This window comes from Leuresthes tenuis, unplaced genomic scaffold (genome assembly GCF_036924035.1).
Source record: "Leuresthes tenuis unplaced genomic scaffold, fLeuTen1.0.hap1 SCAF_10, whole genome shotgun sequence".
Classification (NCBI taxonomy): domain Eukaryota; kingdom Metazoa; phylum Chordata; class Actinopteri; order Atheriniformes; family Atherinopsidae; genus Leuresthes; species Leuresthes tenuis.
The window spans coordinates 19,844,357-19,859,318 of NW_027325364.1; the positions used below are offsets into that span (position 1 = coordinate 19,844,357).

The 14,962-nt window shown below is 39.4% G+C and overlaps 1 protein-coding gene across 1 annotated transcript in view; it reads left to right on the forward strand.

Annotated features, from left to right (window-relative positions):
- The first annotated feature begins 11,694 nt into the window (after positions 1-11,694).
- The window catches only part of LOC140316714 (A disintegrin and metalloproteinase with thrombospondin motifs 16), a 52,736-nt gene continuing 49,468 nt past the window's right edge, over positions 11,695-14,962 (forward strand). Inside the window, exons 1-2 of the mRNA XM_072394651.1 lie at positions 11,695-12,270; positions 12,420-12,507. Coding sequence (XP_072250752.1) covers positions 12,178-12,270; positions 12,420-12,507 — 181 coding nt within the window. The 5' untranslated portion in view covers positions 11,695-12,177. The remainder of the gene's footprint in view (positions 12,271-12,419; positions 12,508-14,962) is intronic.

Below are 14,962 nucleotides of genomic sequence, written 5' to 3' on the forward strand. Positions count from 1 at the left end.
GGATCTTTGAACATCACAAACAAAATAGAGCCTTGCTCCTGCTATAAATGGTCACACTGTTCGGTTGCTGATGAGAACTTGTGCTGACGGAGGTGGTGACCTGTAAAGATTGTCTGTTGCATGGGGAAAGCTGTTGTTTTCTCTTTCTATGACAGACAGTGTGTCTATGTGTGTATAAAAAGAGTAACCCAAAGTAGGTTGTTTCAGGAAGAGCCCATAAGAAGGACAGCATGTCCAGCGTCATACCTTCTCCCTCTTGTGTTATTGAAATGTGAACACTCGTTCATTAGTATTAGAAAAGTGTCTTGTTAAAGACATCCTAAGGGATCGATCAGTTTAAGCTCATTTAACTGCTCTTTCCAAAATACCAAATGTTTACTTGGTTTGTTTGGTCTGAGACTATTAAAGGTTTACAATAAAACTATGTCCTCTTTCTGGTTTTATCAAGGGATGCATTGATTGCTTGGATTGTGACCAGAAACTGATTTTAGGCCTGACCTGATTCACTGGTGACTGGTGGACCAAGCTGTCAGAAATTTTGCTTTTATCTATTCTTTTTTACCCCAGTCAATTGAATGAATCATGCAAATAGCAACCGCTAGAGTCAATCTCGCTTGCTTGTCTTGTCTTTGGTGTAGAAGGTTTTACTAAGGAATATATGAAGAGTTTTCTGTTCATGCTAGCTCCTACTTTAACAACAATATATAAATAAACAATCAATAAATGAACAGACAAATGAATTGTCCTTGTATACCTACCTGTCGGAGGGCAGAGCATTGTCTCAGACACTTTACAAACACATTACATCACCGGTTACAGAAGGCCATGTTGTGACAGAAACGGATCTAATGTAGTTATGGCTCAGTTTTTGTATTGTTTGTTTTGATTGACCATTGACCAAGAAGGTAAGTTAATATATGATGCCCCACATTTTAGAAATTAAATATAAAGACTACAATATATCTACCCTTGATAAATCTAGATTTCCAATTTAGTGAAGGATGTCTTTGTAACATCGTGCAAAAGTCATTTAGTAGCATAGAAAGTTGCTAAACCCAGTGTTTTATTATGCCTACATACATATATACAAAGAAAAGCCCATATAGAAATCCAATATCAACAGGTCAAATCACTCAGCCAAGGAAACTGTGCTTGGTGCATTTTGTTTTATCTATTATGAGTTCTCTAAAATCCTCAAAACAGCCTTGCTGTAGTGTCTATAGGCTCATTCATGGACTGCAATTCACCGAATGCAATCTTTGGCTCGAATGCCCATTAGTATTATGCTTTTCAGCTAGCCTGCACTTTGAAGACATTAAGCACAGCTAAAAGAACAAAGCAGGCCCTTCATACTGGAAGATGGGAGGTTCCGTCTACAACACAAGACCTATTCTTCAATCGTGACTGAAAATTTGTTGTGGATGGGAGCCAGGGCAGGAGAGTTCAAAGATACAGATTTATTATCTAGGTGGAGAATAACTCCTTTGTCAGCTATACCATTGTGTCACCATGACAAACCTCTGTGCCTGCACAGTTTGTATACAAGTGTGAAAGTGTGATAGGGCCATGATTGCCAAAACATTTCTCGTATGTTACAGCGTTGAGCTGCTTTTTTCTAATTTCACAGGATTTGGAAAGGAATACAACTTCACAGTTAGTAAGGTCATTATTTCTGAGCCACGCATTGATCGTGTGCATCTTCTTGGGTGGTCTGTGAACTTTCCATACTTTAATTTCCCTGAAGGGGGAGTCGGGTTGTTGGTTTGGTGACTGGTGGCGTACTGTTTGTCAGTATTATGTAACAATGAACTTTAATCCATATGAGCAATTTGCAAAGAGTGCTGCTTTGACTAAAACTGTAGAGACTCATTTCTTGTAATTTACTGTGCACATGATTTGTTAATAAAGTGTAAAGTATAAAATATGTCAGCACAATGTGCATCTGAAATGGGATTTACTCATTAACTTCAGGAAGTGGCAATGAGCTCACATCTGCAAAAGTTGAAGCAATAAATTGAGAAAAAAAATAACTGTAAGAATAGCTATTTAAATTCAGTTTAGAACTTTATGGACATAATTATGAAGATGAGTGATGCTTGAGCTTATAGACACAAAAACAGAAAAGATTAATCACATACAACACATTCAATAGCTTTATTTACAATATAGAAACTGGTAAATTTGCAAGTTTTGTGAATACTACCCTTTAGCAAGAATTTTGAATGCATGGTTTGAACTAAATAAGTGGGCTTGTACTTTTCCTCAACTACCTGCCAGCAGGACCAGGTCCATACCACCTATGGACACTGGTGGATTATGTGGCACAGACACTTATGCCCAAACATCAGTTTCCACTTGGTGAAATCCCACCTCTAGTTTGCAGACATGCAAATGTTTGACTGCAAAGAAACAGACTGTCTGCTTTGGACCTGGACTGCACTGTAAAAGAGAGCCACTGTACAGCGCAGAAGGTGAGACTGGCAGTGTTCCTGAAGCTGGCATCACAATAAGCCCACAATTGTGCAAGATTCAGGCAAATTCAAAAATTAAAGGCATTCAGTGAAAATGCTTAAAGTTAATCTATTACTCATCTTGCACATTTATCATTACCTCAAATAAATGCTCAGAATATCCAACCCTGGAGAAAAAATAAGGAAAAACGGGCTACTTCTCATCTGCCATCTCTGATAAAGTGTTGCAATCTTTTTCTACCAAGGATCAAGGCAGTTTCATATAACAGGGCTGCTTACACAATACGGAGGTGGTGAACTTTAGCAGGCTCTCACCCCTGCAGAGTGTCATAAGACTAGCCACTTTGTTTTTAAGTTTCACCCCTCCAGAGATGCTCTTTCTGCTCCAGTGATCACATACAACTGACTCCCATTAATTAGCACAATTCCTAAGGCCTTCGTGTTCAGTTTGAGTTCTAAATCTCAGAGAAGTATCTGAGTATTATCCCAGCAGCTTTAATATAAAAAGACTCCTCTTTAAACAGTGATGGTGAAAACATACAAAGAAAATCTAAGTGTAAAAGTTGCTTTTATGGGTGTACATCTCATAAAATTAAATAAAACATCCACTAATCATTTAGATTATTCTCGTAAGAATATGGGACTCTTAATTATTAACTCTGATGATATTATCATTCCTTTATTTCACACACTTACAGTATAACCAGTGTTTTCATAGGAAACTTGTTGCTAAAAATAATGTGCAGCTGATTGGATTAATTACCTAAACCACTGCTTGGAAAGCAATAGATCAACATGATGATTACTACTATAAATCAGATTAATCAAGAAAATGTCAGCTTGTGCCCCAGTGTGAACTATAACTGCACACAGGATCAAACAGGTTCAAGACAAGACCTCCCCTGTTGCAACACTTCTTGGGCCAATTGATGTGGGGCACTGACATCAGCACAATAATTTCACTAATCAGCGGTTATTATGACGGCTATATCTTGAGTTAGCCATGTCCAGCACAGCATCTAGTTCAGTGGAAGCTTTTTGAAAGGGAGGGGTGAAGCAGTACAGTGACAGATCCCAAGTGCTGGGGGAACCCACAGAACTAACAGGCATAGTTTTTCTTCCAGAGAACTCGAGATTTACCTACGCATTAATCTTTTTTTTTTTTCCTTTTCACCAGTTGAACGTTTTTTCACTGCAGTGCGCTTGTGTGTGGCCTTTTTGGGGAACATTTTCAAGGGCAAGCTATTTTCATTCATTACAGGCTTACAAATTCAAACTACTACAGAGGTTGAGACTGTTACCAGAGTAAAACTTTTTTTACTCACAGAAACCACGTATGTAAACAGTCTCTACCTTTCTTAGCAAATGCTCAACTATAGATGCCCAGAAATATTAGTAGACATTTTGACCATTGGTGTTTTTGGTTTTGCCTCGCGCACCGTTATTTCATTATTGTGTAAGACCATTGTTATTTTTATCACTATTGACAGTGACTTTTGAGGTAGGTTTAGACAACAAAACTTGTGCGGTGAAAGCTCAAGAATTACATGGGTTATGTTAGTGAAGGATCTGTGACACCCAGCAGGAAAACCCTCACAATACAAATTTCTAACGATTTCTAGAGACATAAAGTGGAAACATTTTACTCTGATCATTGTGCTGGATGAGAGCAACTCCACAGTATTCGCTATAATTTGTTTTCTTTAGTTCTTTGAGCCCTACAGAATCTTTTGAATCTATTTGAATCAGGTGTGCTGGAGCAGGGAAACATGGAAAACATGCAGGGCTTGAGGACCAGGGTTGGGAAACATTACTGTAGAGCTGTCACTTTCCCAAAGAAATCAAGTCTGACTTCATTTGAAATATACACACTGTTCAGGGTGCCGACATTGCTTTTGATTATATGAACAGTTATACGTGTTCTTCTTAATTCCTTTTGACAAAGGACATGTGTCAAGTACATTCTAGCTCCAGTTTCATCATAAGTTCCTAAAACTCCTTTCCTGAAACAGTACAGGCCACACATCTTTGCCTTGTTGATGACCCTTATACCAGTCTCTGACAAGGGCAACTGACTGTGCCGGATAGCAGTCAGTCAGATAATGCTGACTCACTTCTGTGTGGTGCCGCCGCTGCCTATGTAGCCTAAAATGTATTTGCAGCACTCTCAATCTTGCGCCTGCTGATTTTTTTAAGATTTGGAACCAACAATTATTTTTATTCACTGAAATCACCAGTGAGCCATAAAAGATCTTCTTGCCCCATTTCTCATACAGTGTTTCAGTATGCAGTAACTCCCTAAACTGCATTGATTCATGTGCTTTCATTCATATTCATATCCACTCTCATCTTGCTTAAAATATGTCAAAAACTTTTTTAGAATAATTAGATACAAAACCATTTCTGTTAAGCATTTTAGAATCTGAATGAGAGAAAATGGATTTTTGTGCTTTAATTTTCATAAGAAGCTTCTTCATTTGTATTAAAAACAGTGTTGCATCATAGAAAATAAGACTTGTGCTTCTCACATCTCAAGAATGTACCAGCAGCACGTAAATCCTCCAGCTGGGATTCAAACCAGGAATCTTGTTGTTGTGAGGTGACAGTGCTAACCACCTCACCTCAGTTTCTAAGTCCATAGAAACAACTTGTCAGAGCTACTCATGTTTTAATGAGTTGGCAGTCACCAGAAGCAATCACCCCTTCATCATACATTGACAGGTACATATTCAGAATCTAAAAACTGAGGTTGAAATACCAAGTTGATAACCAGTGTTTCAGTAACATTGTTAGGGTTAGTTTAGCCTGATATGTTTAACCTGATTCATACTACAAGTCTCAGTCCCATTAACCACTGCAGTCGTACAGAAAGACATTTCAAACTGAAGAATGACAACAGTAGCCACTTTGCAATACATATACACAATGAATAAAACGTCAGTGGAAACACTCCTTTTTGAGAAATAAGGCACTGCATCAAAGATACTACACTAGAACCTCCATGTTTATTAAACCATTATCATATTTGCTTCCGAATAGTCTATTTATAAATTTAGATGCTGAAACAGAAAGGATTCCATCTCAAACAATCTGATGAATCCATAAGTGTAATATTTAAGTTGAAATCAAGACTTGAATACACACAGGAGGAAGGTTGGGGAGAGAAAAACAAAGCAAAGAATAAACACTTTTTTTTTCTTTTTTAATTAATCAGCTGAATGTGATGTGCTGGGAGGTATCAGGCTATAGTATGCAATCAGAGCTGAACTGAGAGACAGAACTCATGGAAAACTGGAGGTTTAAATACTACTGAGTGTAATCAGGTAAGTGGATGCAGGTGTGCTAATAGAAAACAGGGAACAGGTGGTGAGTGGCTAGTTTGAGACAAAAAAAAGTCTGATAACAAGAAAAAACAAATAAAAATCAAACCACATAGTCCAGAATGAAAAAACTTAAACCAAATATTTTTTAATATTTAAAAAAAAAATTTTTTTGAATGCAAATAACACTAAAAGCCCATTTCCCAATGGCACGATTCCTGCTATACTTTCTTCTTGCATCTATTTCTCTACTTCCCTCCTCCCTAGAGTTTATCTTTTTCCTCTTCTTACATAAGGTCTAGCTTAAAATAAAATTAAATCACTATTTGCCTTCTAAAATATAAAAAGATCGTAAATTACTGGGAATGGGTCCAGCAGTGAACCCATGGCCAAAACCAGACTTCAGCACCATCTGCAAATATTTAGGGGGAACTGCTTTAGTTGGAGCTGATGCATCCAAGGTGTATGGGTTACACTTGATAAGATCGGGACAATAGCTGTAAACGCATCAGTATTCTTCGACAGAGTGCAGAATTTTTGCAAAGCCTAACTAAACCTTCAATCATGAGGGAAGTTGGCAACCACCATCTCCCCTTGCTCCACTCTTACCTTCATCTTTCTTTCCCACCTCCCTTCACTCTTCCTCCATGTCAGCTCCCATCAGCCTCCCCTCTGTGATGCTCGCAGAGGAATTTTACAGCTGCTTTCAGCTTGCTGTGAATGCGCACAGACACACTTAAAGACCAAAAACACATAAGTACAAGCATACATGCCTGAACAGACTCACACTAATGTTCAAAGACACATATGCACATAAATCACATGAGTATGAGCTTGCACACAGGCTCACATATGCTTACCACAAGAGCAAGCTCACACACATGTTGCCGTGGTGACAGTGTTAGACAGTTAATTAAATGAGACCTCAAACTACCAGGAGAAACTAAAGCATTAAAGTATAGTGTAACTTAAGGTTGGGGCCTCAGTGGCAGGCTGTGAGTTTTACACCCAGGCCTTCTGTGCTACTATCCTGTAATTAAAATGGCCTTCAGTAACCTAACGATTAGGGCTTGTAAGTTATTGTCACTTGATGTAACCACTTCAATATCAGTGACAGTAACCTTTTATCAAGTGGAATTGAGAGATTTAGCTGAAAAGTTAACACCTGTGAGAGTTAGCACACTATTTGGAGGGACAGGAATGTATGACCGAAAGCGCAAAAGATTACATCTCCATTACATTGTTAGACTGGATGCTGCAACATATATAGCAAACATTCCATATCAATGTTATTACCAAAGAATCAAGAGTAAATTCAAAAGTCAATCAAACTTTTAAATTAACCGTAAATTATAATCAACATTATTAGAAATCAACAAGCCTCTGCAGATCGCATCCAGGCTGCGCACATGCCGTAGTCAGGTCAGTGAATCTCAATATGATTTCCATAATAAGCAATGCTCCAAAATAAGCAATAGTGATAAATATCCATTGAAACACAAAGAGCCAAGTTGCTCTCCTCCATACTCTTATAGCCTGCAGCCACACATCAAAAAGTTCTAAACTACAGTTAAGTATGTAAATTGATTAATAAGTTTGCAGTCTGTAGTGTTTAAAATGCAGTGTGGTCCTGAGCAGGGTTAGTAAAGACATAAAAATCCACGACTCTTTGCTCATCACTTGGACATTGAGGCACAATTTCTTTTCTTGGCTGAGTTAGGGCCATTGGCTGCAATGTTGAGCTAACCTTGACAAAATGTTCATATTTAACTCTCAATATCTTCTTTTTGAGCCATTCATTGGTGCATCTGGATTCTCCAAGCTTCCCAGTCCCCGAATAAAAAAAAATTAACCCCCAAACCATAGCATTTTCACTGCCATGCATACTTGGCCTTAGAAATACTAGCAAACTATACTGCTGCTTTTTCTTTTGGTCCAATAAAGATAAAAGAATAAATAATATATTTCCTGAATCATCTCCCATCCAGGTCAAATTTCTTTTTCTCTTTTTGATTGTAGACACATGCACTTCGACACCCCCACAGAAAGTGATGAAATTTTGGAGAACTTGTTGTCTTTTTTCCATTTCAGTCTGTTATTTAGCTGAATCGACTTGGGCAGGCAGTCCTGGACAAAGTGGCATTCTTTATAAATTTATCTCCCTTGCATATCATTTTTCATATAGAGGAATTATTCTTTTCAGATCACTTGGGGATCTTTTCATATGCCTTGCCAGACTCATAGGTATCTACAACAGGATATGAGAGGTCTCTTTAGACTTCAGCATGATGACACCACACAATTTGATTGCAGACTGCAAGAACCAGAGGGGTAAATTTACTTTCTGATGTGTTTTTTTTTTTAATTTTCCGAATTGTAACAGTGATTCCAAAAATGTCAGTTCGACAGTTGAAGCTTTTGTTTGTACACATCATTTCACAGAAGTACTTGCTTCTTCATTTAGGTTGAAAACGATTTACTTTAGATGTACTGAGCACATTTCTTCTCTTGACATGCTTCAGTGCATCTGAAAATACATGTGCTGGGATGAGCTCCCTTTATGTGTCAGTTTCCCGCCTTTGTACATCCCCAGATGATATTGAAGACAGACACACCGGCAAATAGCCAAGCTGATAGAGACAGGCAGCCAGAGGAACAAGCATTCAGACAGGAAGGCAGACTTAGAGGGTTAAAAGAGCGCAGCGGTTCAGAGGTCAATACACTCCCAGTAGTTAGCTTAGTTCAGTCTACAGGAGGTGTATTTATGCTAAACTCCAACATGCAAAGCAGCATCTTTCCTTTAATTCTCGATCCGCAAGTGTGGTCTGACCCAACACCTCCAATAGTGAAGCATCCTGCTGTAACGCCAAAACAAAGCTGTGAGACAGATACAAAGTTGAAATGTTTGGCAACTTTCCAGTCAGCTGTAATCTTTTGCATTTTTTGAAGACATATGAAAAATTGGCTCACGCAGAAGTAGACGAGCAGGATATTGTTTTGTGTATACATGTCATACAAGTTTCATAGATGCAGAGCGAGTATTGTGTTTCAGTGATTGCAGACATGTATCTGAGTATGTGGTGTGTGTGTATAGCAATGTTGAAGGAGGAGGGGTGTCAGCCACTGCTGACAGCGTAAAGCACTGAATTTCCTGAGCCTCCAAACATATGGTAGGGATTGTTTTCCTCGTGGCATTTTATCACTGATTAAATCCAGAGTTGGCAAACCAAGGCAAAGTTTTGTATATGTATCAATTTTATAAACTTTGAACACATTAATCTGATGATGTTTTATAGTTACTCACCTTGACTTACTCCTTATCTGAGGAGAGTTTTATTTGGAGGATAGTTGCCCATTTGGCTTTGATGTTGACATATTGTCATTCTTTCCCCCTTCTTCATTGAAATCTGTTTTGTGTGATAATACAAATAATCTTAATAATCTCCCAAAGATGAAGTGTGATAGAACTGAAAACCACTTTTGAGTTAGCCTCTGTTCCTCAAGTATACGTTAATTCCATTCAATTCTGTTCGATTCAATTCAATAATACTTTATTATCCCAGAGAGGAAATTAGAATGCTGCAGTATAGATTATTGTTACAGATAGATAATATGATATAAATCAGTTGACAAAGTTTTGGAAATTTGACTTTTTGCGGCGACAGCGGCATGGTTGAAATCTTCAGAGAACGCAATGAATATATTGGGTTATTGTTTTTGCAGCTTAGCAACAACTTGGCTGATGATGTTACACGCAGTGTTGGCAGGTAACACAGGTGAACACTCATTAGACAGCACTGAGAGAAACTCACACCCAACATCTGTATTTGCAGTCTTCGTCTGCCCACATAGTCTGAAAGTTGGGATGAGAGGCATTAGTGTTGTTTCAGCAGCTATGTCTCAGTGACAAAGATGATATTGTCTTCCTAACATCAATATTTCCACTGCATTCTTACCAGGACTTAAAGCTTGTTCATTTTGTTTGTTAGTGATCTCACGTTTCCGTGACAACTAAGGGAAGAACTTATTTCAACTTTCTCCTCCTTTCCCACTGCTTTGTTCCTGCTCTGCATCCTAGACATCTCCTCTTCGGCTCAACTGGATTTGGAGTCTTATTCCAGGAATTACTTGGGCTTTGGAAAGCTCAATCGCTTGTTCTCACCAACAAATAACTTGTGACGGACAACCAAACACTACACAAACATGTCTATATGCTTCAGTTGTTGAGCTACAAGCAAAAACACATTTAAGGATCTAATTCATAGACTATAGCTAAAAATCACCTCTGATTCCTCTCACTCTGATGCATATATGCTGACTTACAGTCAAAAAGATCCCCCCTGTAAAACCTAACCCACATTTATTTCTTCTGCCACACAGCAGAAAATCTCATCTGGTTTTCCTTTGTGGAGGATGAAATGCTCAAGAATATGAAACGAGTGCTCCCAGTCCTTTGGCTCCCACACTCACAAGCGCTTCTATGAATGATTGTGGGGAGTTAAGAGACGTTGGCAAGCTGCCTATCAGTGCAGCTGTGGAATACTGCATAGAAGGAAGAGTGAGGAGCGGATTAAACAGGGTCAAATGTTAGATTTTAGACTGTAAACCATCCCAAATTACTGATTACCTGCTCCAGGGTGTAATCTCTGGATCAAGTTTGGGTTACAAGTTCAAGACAAGTGAATTCAAATAAACATTTTTATGTCTGTTTATAGGCCTACTTTGAAAAGCATTGCTTCCAAATGACGCATTGTGGAACAAACATGTCAAATAAATGATATTGCAGTCTCCCTAAGAAGGTCATTTGATTCCTGTGTACTGTTACAACTATAACTCCATTTGCCAATACAAAGCATTTGAGCATTTGAGCTTTGAGAATTGTACAAAGACATATTGATAATGGTGTCATCCAGATGGGCGTGATACTGCTGCGTTGTGCACTGATGCACAGCCATCACAATGACAATTTGAAGCACCCATGAGCCCAAAAGAGAAGTACATTTTTTATTTCATAAGACCACAGAATAGTTTTCCACAATATGTGTTTGTTAAGCATTACTTTTTTCCTTGTCTTTTATTGACCTTGTTACTTCTTTGCCGCTTTGTTGGTATTAGGTCTAAAATTAGTACATACACCTACAAGCCACAACATTAAAATCACTATCTTATGTGGTGAATGATATGCACCTCGTTAAAATGCTACACATTACTGGGAAACTTTGCATCCGGTTTTTCATGAATTGTGAATGTTACTCAGACACGTAACATCCACCCAAACATTGTTAGAGACTAAGCACAACACCCATGGCAACGGCAATCACCAACAGCAGTGCCCCCCCCTCCTCCTCCTCCTCCTCCCCCAAACACACACACACACTGCAAAAACTGTGCAGGTGGAACACAATAGAGTTCCCAGATCCAAACTGGAGCATCTGTGGGATGCACTCGAGCTGTCCCATTCCACAGAGACCCCACCCAACAACTCACAGGACACAAAGGATCTGCGACTAACATTTCAGAGCCAGGACACCCACAAAGGTCATGGCCCAACAGGTCAGAGTTGTATTGGCTGATGTAGTAAAAAAAAACATGAGTATTTCTTATTTCAGTATTTGATGCACTTGGGGACATTTTCACTCAAAGATTAAGGTTTCAGTCATTGCAAATACTTGCTTTCTGCTATGTATTTTTTTTATTTAAAGTAGCATCTCAACTTTTTGGACACATGGATGTATAGGTAAATTGATTTTCTTTTTCCACACACACCAACGCTTTTCCTCTTGCAAGACCTGTAAGAAGAATCTATACAACATCATCACAGCACAGGTGTCAAATGGGATTGGCTGAAATGCTTATCATCAGTCCCTGCACACACTTCTCATAACACTTGCACACGGTGTTGTGTTCAGTGCTCCCTCGGCAGACTCCCCTGAGAAATACACTCGGACCTATTGCGACTTTCATTGAAGTCTGCCATTACAAAGACGAACCACAGCCTATTCAAGACGGTCACATGACATCACTGGGAGTCAAATCGGTCCGCGGGGGTCAGTGGGTAGAGAGAGAGAGAGCAGCAGAGTCAGTGTATGTGCGAGAGTGTGAGGGGGACTGATTGTAGTCGACTCTCAGAGTGGAAAAAAAGGAAAATGACTTGCCAGGAGAGAGGACTTGAGTTCAAGACATTTACCGCGTCTGGTCACTGCGCTTGGAAATGAATGAAGACCAACGCTGCAAATCTGAAGAAGCCTGCATCTGAAACTCTTTAATGCTTCCTTCACCACATGCAGAACTACTGCTGCCACCGCTGTTAGACTTTTTAATTCAAGCTGCTCGAAAGTCTCTGCGTGTTTTTAAGCTTCAGTAGTCTAAAAGGTGATCCGAAAACCATGACTTTGTCGCGCTTTTCTTGTGCAGAGGGGAGAAACTGGACGCCTGCGTTGCTCTTTTTCCACCTCTTCTGCGTTTTCACACAGAGCACAGTAAGTCTGGTGTGGACTGCCATCTCCGCACGCACATGCATGCAGAGCTCATTAGGTTGTCAACACAATCAGAAGATGATCTGTAATGAATATCTTGCATATAATGCAGGTACACAAAATAAGTTACATTTACATGTCCTTGTTTACAGAGCGCACTTTTGAATAAGGCTGCTGAGTGTCCTGAATGTCGAGGCGCATCGGCTCTGCTTCAATCTCTCAGTTTACCTCAACACACAGGTAGGCTACGTTAGGTGCTGTACTTAATGTGTTGCAGATTTATTTTCAGGGTTTCTGCGACCGTGATGCAAAATTTTCCTCTGATGCAGTGTATTGGTGTTAACAGCTTTATGGTAAACTTTTCGGCATCGTTATATGTGAGTGAATACTTTCCTCTTTATGTATGCATCGCTCAAACGCCCAGCAGCATCAAACGGCGCTCACCTGCACTGTGTGTTACCTCTCTTCACCGCTAGGGGGCGACCTACAACATGACACAAAACAGCCAGTGTCTGCTGCGGCAGCTGATCTCAAACTGAGATCCACAGCAAGCGATTGCACCTTTTTGACTTTACTTTAAAATGATTCATTAGTGATGCCCTAACAAGAGTTAAACGGCAGAAAAGTGCTAACTTGAGACGGTCATGAATGGCACTTTGAAAATGGTGCACTTAGTTTGCTTATGTGTTGCTCCTCTTCAGAGAGGGTGCACTGATGCCTGCTTAGTCAATTATTAGAGCAAGCAAGCAGTTGGGAGAGTGCAACACTTTTCTCTGTTCTTTGTTTTGGATCCTTGTGCTTAGTCAACTATTTCTTGGTTGCTGTTTATGTTCCTCCAGCCCCTGCTTTTTAAAACAGGAAAACCATACTTTAACAAACAAAACTGACATTAAAGCTCTTATCCCTCAGGAATGTGCAAATGATCAGAAAGAAGTGAATGGTAAGCCCCCCACTTTTAGGTCATTCCCCAGTTAGTGTTTCTTCAACTATCACTCGGTGTTGTCACAGGTTGAAGGCTCACATTCATCTTTTTTTTTTCCTATTGCTTTATAGGTTGAAATTTGTGTGTTCAAATTTATGTTTACTATAAATCAGAGTACCCACTGTTTAATCATGCTAATGGCACTTCAGAGCCACTAAACTAACAAACTAACAACAGGAGGATCTTGTCCCAGTTCAACAGACACACAAGACTTGTGTGTAAGTGTGTGTGCATGAGTGTGCTCTGTTCCCGCACAGTCTTTGTTTGTACACTGTCCGACATGGGTCACTGCAGCTGTTTTTTGAGTTAGGTTAGGGTGGGACAGTTAACTAGACATAAGTGTGTGTGTCTGTGTTTGGGAGAGGGGGGGTTGTGGCAGGGCAAAGCAGCGAAGATAGAGAAGACCTTTTTTTTGGTTTCCACTAAGTGCTTTACTGCCTGTCCAGAAAATGCTTTCGACCTGATGTATGTGTTTGCTGTCTAACTCTAAGACACATCACACTGTTCACACTTCAATGGTTGGAGGTTTGCTTTCCACTGTGGCGACCCACTTTTAAAACTCATGCAGTCATTGCATAGTAAGGCTTTTTGAATAAGTGCATCTGCTAATGAGCATGTGTCATGTTGTAAGGGCTTTAAGTCAGCCTCAAGGTGCACCACATGACCAAGTTCAAACCCCAGGCATTCACACTGCCAGTGATGACACACTGTCTGCCAGTCTGCGTGTTTTTCCCACAGCAAAATCATGTCTCTGCACTATATTTATTCATTATTAAAGCAAGTCATACTGTACATCAACTAAAGATGGCACTTATTCATTGTTTCTCAAAGGATGCTATTACTTCTCTACACTTTAATCTGAAAAAGAGACAGCTCATCTTTTTCCTACTGCTGGACTGCAGGTATTCTAGTTCCATTGTTGTGCATGTGTATCAAGAGCAAAATGCTTCAGGGGGTTTGATGGTATTGGTACCAGACACTGTGTCTTACTAATATCCCACCACAGGAAAATAAGTCACTACTTTTCAGAGGACATGCACATTTTGACACATCATATGAGATGCATGTTTATTAATATCCTGAGAAGTACTGACAGCTTTAAAAAGGATGTACTTCATTCTATATACAGGACAATGTTCTGTAGTAGAACAGCCCATTTATATAAGATACCCAGGGACAGTGTGTTGTCATGATTCAGCAACTCAAAGTGTTAGTAAGGAGTCATTAGTTTGTTACCAGGACGAAACGTTAACTGAACAAAGAGGCTCTTAACATTCCACCATCTTCCTTTATGACCTACTGTTATCCAGCTTGATCTGCAATAAAACACTAAGTGAAACATAATTCCACAGAAAGCCTGCTTTGGAATGGTCTAGAAGCTTTTCTTTTCTTGTAACTACGCCTTGACCCTACCAAGCAAAAGTCATATCAAGGAGAATGTGAGAAGGAAAAGGAAAAGTTGCTTTTTTTAGTTGTTGTTTTCTTTTTTTAATTCGAATGTGACGCAACCAAGGATACAGCTAACACTTCGTGCAGTATATTTCAGTAAATGATGTTGACACGTCAAATTAGTGCTTAATAAGTTGTATCCACAAGATGTGGTCTTTGAGATTTAGAATCACAGCTTTCTCTGAGAAATGTTTCATTCCCAGCATTTTAACTAATAAAATAGCACTAATGCAGTTAATACAGATGTTACATGTGCCTAACGGT